The sequence below is a fragment of the Populus nigra genome, chromosome 12, assembly GCF_951802175.1.
Source record: "Populus nigra chromosome 12, ddPopNigr1.1, whole genome shotgun sequence".
In the NCBI taxonomy this organism is placed as follows: Eukaryota; Viridiplantae; Streptophyta; class Magnoliopsida; order Malpighiales; family Salicaceae; genus Populus; species Populus nigra.
In genome coordinates, this window is record NC_084863.1 from 16,051,857 (window position 1) to 16,061,284 (window position 9,428).

General features: G+C 32.2%; 1 protein-coding gene across 1 annotated transcript; it reads left to right on the plus strand.

Moving 5' to 3' along the window:
• Nucleotides 1–5,441: 5,441 nt before the first annotated feature.
• On the plus strand, nucleotides 5,442–8,125 carry LOC133669310 (ent-kaurenoic acid oxidase 2-like). The gene is made up of 8 exons (XM_062089401.1): nucleotides 5,442–5,674; nucleotides 6,243–6,720; nucleotides 6,835–7,101; nucleotides 7,195–7,284; nucleotides 7,382–7,460; nucleotides 7,559–7,665; nucleotides 7,774–7,899; nucleotides 8,033–8,125. Exons 1-8 carry the CDS (start codon nucleotides 5,442–5,444, stop codon nucleotides 8,123–8,125), a joined length of 1,473 nt encoding a protein of 490 aa, XP_061945385.1.
• The last annotated feature ends 1,303 nt before the right edge of the window (nucleotides 8,126–9,428 follow it).

Below are 9,428 nucleotides of genomic sequence, written 5' to 3' on the forward strand. Positions count from 1 at the left end.
CAAAACCTATAAATAATATAAATTCCATGTTTTTCAAATTATTAATAATTATATTATACTAGTGATTAAAAATATTTAGTTTATATTCAAACATAAAATATATTAAAGAAAAGTTTAGAGTTCATACAATTTTAAATCTATAAGCATGTAAAATAATAACTCATAGCTTCAACAAATATAATAATAGAATTTTAACATATATACTAAACATATATTCATACTTACAATTGATATCAATTCAAAATTCTAGCATACATATTAATAATAAAAACATATATGTTTAAATTAGAACAAAAAAGAGTACTTACTTATCAAAATACTTTAAGGTAATGAAACTTTTGTTGTCAAAGATGAACCTTTTATTTTAAAGTTTTATCATTTCTCATTTGTGGATCTAGAATGTTTACAACGTACCTCTTTAAGGTTCTAATAATTCCACATTTATAAACTCTTGACTCCAAATTGTAAACTAGTGTTAAATAGAAAAATCTTTAACCAGCAAATATTAAATTATAAGGAAAAATTTTATGAACATCGATGAAGATTTTTAGTATACTCATGTCATAATTAGACAGAAATAAAAATTTGATCAATAACCAAATTTTACCAATGATCTAGTTTTTTATTGAAATAATATTTGAGAATTATTAAGGGGCATTTTTATAAAGTTGAAGAAAAAATCACTCCTCCATTATAAGTTGTAGCCGACAACATGAAGAAGGAAAATGACTTCAAAGTTTCTTCTTCTCATTCATCTTCTTATTTTCTCTCAAACATTAAGGCATGGAGAGTGTGAGTAAGAAATTGTTACATAAGAAAACAAACCAAATTAGTAAGTTTTAAGGATAGACAGAGTGATTGGGGTGTAAGGTGATGGAGAGAAAGTTTGCAAAATTGGAGGAGAAATAAGAGATCCTTGAAAATTATTGCATAAAGCTCATTAATTGGTTAAAAAATTATTTTACACTTTTGTATTCTTAAATTTTGATGGGGGATAGAAAATCTCTAATTTGTGAATTTTAGGGTTGTGTAATTTTTTTTAATAAAAATGTAAAATTATGTAATTTTTAGTTATTTGGTGTTTAGATGAAATGATTAAGAACTTTAATTGAAGAAATTGAAAAATAAATTAGCACAAGTGACGGACCATTGTTAGGGGATTTAAAAACTTGATTAAATTAAGTTGATTTTGATGTATTAATGATGATAAGAATACTTGAAAGTTGTTTATGTTGTGTTTGCCTTGGTTTGGGTTTGGTTGGTCCTAACCTGTTGCGATGGGTGTTTGCTTTGGTTTTTTATCTCGATTCTTTAGGGGCCATTTTTGTTGGTTTATGTTTTGGCTTCCGAGCCTGTTTGGTCACGACGTTTATGGGTATTTCCCTTAGATTTCAGACTTGGTTGGTTTTGACCCATCACGACCCATTTTGATGGGTATTTGCCTTTATTTTCAAGCCTAGTTGGCCCTACCCGTCAAGGCTCGTTTCGGTGGTTATTTGCCTTGGATTTCAGGCTCATTTTTTAGGGTGTTTGATTCGGTTTTCAAGCCTAATTGGTCTTGGCCCATCGGGGCATGTATTGGTGGGTATCTACCTTGAATTTTAGCCACGGTTATTCTTGGCCCATTTTAATGGGTTTTTTCCTTGGTTTTCGGGCCTCATTGGTCTCGGCCCATCGAGGCTTGCTTCGGTAGGTATGTGCCTTGGTTTTTAGGTCCCGTTGGTCCTGGCTAATCAACACTCGTTTATGTTGTTATTTGCCTAAGATTTTAGCCATGGTGGTCCTAGCCCGTCTAGGATTGTTATTGTGGCTATTTGGCTTTGTTTTCTGGCTGAGTTGGTCTCGCCCTATCGAGGCTCGTTTCAATGGTTATTTGCTTTAGATTTTCATACCAGGTTGGTCTCAGCTTATTGGGGCCTATTTCAGTGAGTGTTTGCCTTGTTTTTAGGCCTGGTAGGTCATAATTGGTCCTAGCCTGCAAAATTGGAGGAGAAATAAGAGATCCTTGAAAATTATTGCATAAAGCTCATTAATTGGTTAAAAAATTATTTTACACTTTTGTATTCTTAAATTTTGATGGGGGATAGAAAATCTCTAATTTGTGAATTTTAGGGTTGTGTAATTTTTTTTAATAAAAATGTAAAATTATGTAATTTTTAGTTATTTGGTGTTTAGATGAAATGATTAAGAACTTTAATTGAAGAAATTGAAAAATAAATTAGCACAAGTGACGGACCATTGTTAGGGGATTTAAAAACTTGATTAAATTAAGTTGATTTTGATGTATTAATGATGATAAGAATACTTGAAAGTTGTTTATGTTGTGTTTGCCTTGGTTTGGGTTTGGTTGGTCCTAACCCGTTGCGATGGGTGTTTGCTTTGGTTTTTTATCTCGATTCTTTAGGGGCCATTTTTGTTGGTTTATGTTTTGGCTTCCGAGCCTGTTTGGTCACGACGTTTATGGGTATTTCCCTTAGATTTCAGACTTGGTTGGTTTTGACCCATCACGACCCATTTTGATGGGTATTTGCCTTTATTTTCAAGCCTAGTTGGCCCTACCCGTCAAGGCTCGTTTCGGTGGTTATTTGCCTTGGATTTCAGGCTCATTTTTTAGGGTGTTTGATTCGGTTTTCAAGCCTAATTGGTCTTGGCCCATCGGGGCATGTATTGGTGGGTATCTACCTTGAATTTTAGCCACGGTTATTCTTGGCCCATTTTAATGGGTTTTTTCCTTGGTTTTCGGGCCTCATTAGTCTCGGCCCATCGAGGCTTGCTTCGGTAGGTATGTGCCTTGGTTTTTAGGTCCCGTTGGTCCTGGCTAATCAACACTCGTTTATGTTGTTATTTGCCTAAGATTTTAGCCATGGTGGTCCTAGCCCGTCTAGGATTGTTATTGTGGCTATTTGGCTTTGTTTTCTGGCTGAGTTGGTCTCGCCCTATCGAGGCTCGTTTCAATGGTTATTTGCTTTAGATTTTCATACCAGGTTGGTCTCAGCTTATTGGGGCCTATTTCAGTGAGTGTTTGCCTTGTTTTTAGGCCTGGTAGGTCATAATTGGTCCTAGCCTGCTTCGATTGGTATTTGCTTTGATTCTTCGACCAGGTTGGTCCCAGCCCGTCGGGGCCAGTTTTGATGGTACTTGATTAAATCCAATAATTAAGCCATTAAAATTCAATAATCAATCTTACCTAAAAATCATTGCCTTGAATTAAATCCCAGATCTTTAGTCTATAATTCTAGTTCTCTCCCCAATAAAAAGCCCACACAAACCACATAAGAAAGAAAAAGAACATTGGAAAAAAAAACCTCATTTCCCTACCCCTTTACTATTTGTCTTTATAACAAATTCGATTTTAACACCCACCAACACTAGAAATATTTTTTGTCTCCCTTTCATCCCCTCCAACAACACTGAAATTCTTCATCTCAACACTACATACCAATCAACAAGGAGCACTATGTGGGAATTCACAAGAAAAACAATACTATTATTGCCCAAAACCAATCTTCATCGATAACAAGAATAGAAAATAACAATAACATATCTAGCTTCCATCATCAAATACTAAAAATCCCCAGTCTCTCCAATCTTCATCCCTAACAAATACAACATCAATAATAGATTAAACCTGAGTCTCCAATATCCATTCATCAAATAATCTCTATCAAAATAAAAACCCAAAACCTTCAACCATAACTGATTTTCTTAGGATCGTAGAAACAACAACATAGCCCCTCATCTTTCATACTTTTCTTAGTGACTGCCATTGTTAATCCTCCCAAAAAAATTACCATTATGACACTTACAAAACTATCCCTCTTCAAAACACTTACATAATTGCTTATCACTGCCAAAAACCATTACCTTCCCTGTAAAAAAAAAATTCAACAACCTTCTCCAATAAATCAGTCCCCATCATCAATTGACTCAAAACTACCACAACTTCTCAATTAATCCACCACAATTACATCATCATAACCATAACATCTAAATCAGCCAAGCCTCCAAGAACCAACCCAGCAACCATTAAGACCTTGACCGATTCAATGCTCACAAACCCAGCCAATCACTAGTAAAGATCCAAACTAAATATGCCAAAATCCAAGGGACCATATCAGTTAGTATTTTCGTGAAAAGACAAGTCGCCATTTTAAGAGATTAATGTCAATTTTTTTAAAAAGCCTAATTAACGAGTCTTCTATTTTTAGAGACTGATGTTGAATTTTTCATGCATAGTCAAATCAAAGAGTTTTCTAAGATAATTGACGCTGATTTTTTCACAAATAATTAGAAATAAATTAAAATACAAATGGTAAATAAGCTAAAAATAATTTGAATAATTAATGACAATAAAAAAGATAAATTTAGAAGATATCACATAGTAAAGGTAACTTTATTTAAGAAAGGATATGGTAAAAGTAACGTTTGTCTTTCATTAGATATAATTAACCATTTACCTAAATCTTTAAAAATAGTGCTAATCTTTAGGATTCTCACTTTCTTCTAATTAGTAGGTTGCGACTCCAACTTCCCATATAAATTCTCATTTTATTTTAGAGAGTCCTATTTTATATTCGGATGTGAGTTTGGTTAGGTAAGCTATTGCAAATCAACCATAGAATGATTATAATAATCATTAAAAAAATTATTGTATTTTAATTAATATTGTTTATGGGGTCAAACTTTATTATTAATAGACACTTTAATAGTGAAAATACTTTATTGTTGTTGTGTTTATTCATGCATTTCATTCAATTTAATTAAGTGAAAGATTTCTCTTAAAATAATAAATATATAAATGGACAATACCTTTAATACAAGAAAAAGAATATTGGTACATGTTAAAATGTACATAATATTATAGAAATCAATTTTAATTGGAATATGATTTTTATTTTTTCATTTTTTTTCAAGTGAAAAATCTTCTTAATACACTTTTTTTTTTAATTTTATGAGTTGAAAAAATATTCTGAAACTTTAAGGAATGAACATGTTATGATTTTTCATTAAAAAAATTAAAATGGAAAAGAATTTTTTTTATACTAAACATGACCTATATTCCTAAGATAATACAATAACTAGGAAAAAGATAAAAAAGAAACAAAATCTGTAAAAGGGAGAGGGGTAAATCCAATTTCCAAAAACCACAAAATATCCTTATAAAGCCATAATAAACACCAATACTCTCTATCCATCACATTTTTTCTTTCCTAATCTACATCATGAATTCAACATTATTAGGAAAACAAAAATCCCACCCATATCTCTTTTCTTACCATATACAATCCATACGTATTATGCGTATATTTACAAATGATGTGTACTCATATATACCCAGTTACCCACTCTCATAATACAACAACATTTTCATATCATAATACTATTGTTTTGGCTTTCTCATAACTATCAAAACTTGTTATATCAAATTAAGCTAGTAAGGTATGGGGTTGGGATCCATATGGGTGGTCTTAGTAGTCATATTTTGTGGATTAGGGGTTGGACAATGGATTCTAAAGAGAGTGAATTGGTGGTTGTATGAAGCTAAGCTGGGGGAAAAGAAGGATTCACTTCCTCCAGGGGATTTAGGCTGGCCTTTCATTGGCAATATGTGGTCCTTTCTCATAGCTTTCAAATCCAGTGATCCTGATTCTTTCATCCGCAGCTTCGTGAATAGGTATCTACCTTCCTTCCCCCCCTGTCTTCCCTTTGTATATACATATACATGTATATGCACGTATAAATCCTAGCATAAATATCTCAAACTTCAAACTCTTGCAAATCAATAGCGTAAGTACCTATATCCACTGTAAAGCCACTATTTTTATATTTCTCCAAAAGCACTTGAGAATCTGTCCTAGTACAACAACCTAGGTATTGCTAGTGTTATGCATATTAAACTCTAGTCCTCTACATGATTACAAAAGGAAAGCTATCAAATTCCTAATCCAGCTAACTCTTCCGATTATTTATTTACTTGATACTTCAAATCTGAAGTATATGGATGTGATTCAGAAAGTTCCTTGCCACTTCCACAATCCACACCCTTAACTAGTTTCCTTGAAATATTTGAAAAATTAGTTACATTATTTTCAACTTTTAATGTTATCTTTTTTTAAAAAAAGGGAGAGAAAAAAATGTCTTTCCTAAGTTCTTAACCAAAGTTCATTCTTCAACTTAAGAAACTCGGATTAATTAATTAATTAATGATATATTACTAAATTGAATGGAACTATATGATACAGATATGGACATACTGGAATCTATAAGGCCTTCATGTTTGGGAACCCTAGTGTGTTGGTAACAACTCCTGAAGGATGCAGAAGAGTATTAACTGATGACAATGCATTTAAACCTGGTTGGCCACTTGCCACATTGAAGCTCATTGGAGAGAAATCCTTCATTGATATTCCTTACGAAGAGCACAAACGCCTTCGCCGCTTGACATCCGCATTTGTCAATGGTCATGAAGCATTGTCTACTTACATTCCATATATAGAACAAAATGTTATAGCTGAGTTGGAAAAGTGGACCACCATGGGACAGATTGAGTTCTTGACTAAAATGAGAAAACTTACCTTTAGAATAATCATTTATATATTTCTTAGCAAAACAAGTGAGAGGGTCATGAAGGCTTTGGAGAAGGAATACACCACTCTTAATTATGGAATCAGAGCCATGGCAATCAATCTTCCAGGATTTGCTTATTATGAAGCGTTAAAGGTTTATCTTCCTTTTTTTTTAATTTCTACTGTGATTTCTTACTTGTCAACTTTAGCATTGTCTAATTTTTTTTTGCTAGTGGAGATTGGGTTAATGAATTTTCACTAATTCCAGGCTCGTAAAAAACTTGTGGCTATATTCCAATCTATTGTGGATGGGCGTAGAAATCTAAAGAAGGATGATGCTACAAACATAAAGAAGAAAGATATGATGGACTCTCTGTTGGATGTTGAGGATGAAAATGGTAGGAAATTGATCGATGAAGAAGTCATTGATATTATGTTGATGTACTTGAATGCAGGCCATGAATCTTCCGGCCATATCACAACATGGGCCACTATTTTCCTCCAGGACCACCCTGAATATTTCCAAAAAGCTAAGGTATGTATTATAATTCAATTATTTTTCATGACATGTACTATATTCCGTTGAGAGTTTATGTGTGCATTGATAAATCATTTGATTACATTTTAGGAAGAGCAAGAACAAATTATAAAAAGAAGGCCACTAACACAAAAGGGATTGTCACTTAAGGAAGTCCGAGAAATGAAATATCTTTCCAAGGTATAATCTATCAATGGTGCTGTCATGCATTTTATATTCAACTTCTACTAAATCCATCAAGTTTATAACATATTTTTGTTTTTTTAATTTGTTATAGGTAATTGATGAAACTCTTCGTATGGTAACATTCTCTCTCACTGTATTTCGAGAAGCAAAAACAGATTTTTGTATGAATGGTTAGTTCTAGAATCTTATCTCTAGATGGGATGTAAGTTAATTAGCAAAAATAGACCTGTAGTTTGGTCACTGACTTATATAATGGTATGGTCTTCAGGTTATACCATTCCAAAAGGTTGGAAAGTTCTGGCTTGGTTTAGGACAATTCACTTGGATCCAGAAGTCTATCCAAATCCAAAGGAATTTAATCCTTCTAGATGGGATGTAAGTTAATTAGCCTGCATAGTTTTTATATATAGTCATACGCAGACATATCATTTGATGATCAAGATGTAATATAATATTAACATGCTTACTTTAACTTGGTTGTAGGATTACACACCCAAAGCAGGGACTTTCCTCCCTTTTGGAGCTGGAAGCAGGCTGTGCCCTGGAAATAATCTTGCCAAGCTTGAAATATCTATTTTTCTACATTATTTTCTCCTAGATTATAGGCAAGTCTCTCTCTATTGTATATTGCTTGAAGCTTATAATATACTCGTTTTACCTACTTGTATTTTGCATTATTTTCTCCAAGATATGTTATTATACAATACTGTATTTGTTTTGTGGTTACAGGCTTGAACGTCAGAATCCAGAATGTTCTTGGAGATTCCTACCCCATACAAGACCAATAGACAATTGCCTGGCAAGAATCAAGAAAGTTTCATCCAAATATGTGTGAGAAGAAAAAGAAAGGGCATTTTTTTATGCTTAAAGAAAATAATAAACTTTTAGGATTTTGGTTCATTAGATGACCCATGTACACATTAGTAAGAGCATAAAAAATAAACCATAGCAGACAAGATGAACCGGTGCTCCTTCTTTTATAAGATTGCCCATTTACACGTTGTCTTTGTTCTATCATCTTCTTTTCATATGGCACTATACAATTTTGTTTGATCAATTAAGATAATTCTGGATCAATTGAGCTACATGATTTTTTTCTTCCTTCCAACAAAGATAAACTAAAACTAGGTATTTAATCATAAATGAAGACATGTAGTTGCCTTGCAAACCAAGTGAAGTGCAAAGGTTATCTATTTTATTTATCACACGTATGCAAGAAGAAGGTTTTAAGAAGAAAGAAAAAATATAGAGAATTAAAATATAAAGAAAATTAAAGAAAGTTTGTAAAAAAAACAAGTTAATAAACGAAAGAAATTGAATTGAATAAATTATGTATTTAGGATTGACCAATGTTTGTAGTAGTTGTATGACATTATTTTGACTTGGAATTGTCTCTATCCATTTGAAAACATAATCTATTGCGACTAATATGTATAAAAAAACAAATGAGGGAGGATGTAACCCCCTAATCAAAAATAGATAAATTTAGGTTAAATAGGGTAACTATTAATTGAAAAATAATAAATAGAGATAAACTTTTATAAATCGAGATGAATATTTTTGGGAGATTAATTTAAAATTCATAGAATATAAAATAATAAAATAGTATGTGAAATATTAACTAATGATAAATCACGAAAACTCCCTGGCTAGGTAAAAATAATAATTTGAAGGAGGAAATTTTGTAAATTAGGTGTTATTATACGTAAAATAGAAGGAAACGTCAAATAAATCAATGCATGAGAAACATTGAATTTTAGTATAATTACCGCGCACAATCATGCTATTGGGATTGAAAATGGTAATAAACTTTGAGGAAAAGTTTAAGATAATTATGAATAAAAATCTCCAAAGAATTAGTCTAAGATCTAAGATGATTTAAGTGAATTATATGGTATGCGAAATTCAAATTTTGGCGTGAAATTTCTGACTATCCAATTTTACAATATTGAACGTATCTTCTAATCTGACCATTGGATTCAGCTAACATTTTATGTGGGGTCTTAAGACATCCATTGGAATTCAGAAAGGTCCTCAAAATAAAGACACAGTGATGGGTTAGTACAATAAACCAGAATTGATGGGTTAGTACAATAAACCAGAATTGAGGGTTAAGTAGGAGTATAATAGTAATTGGC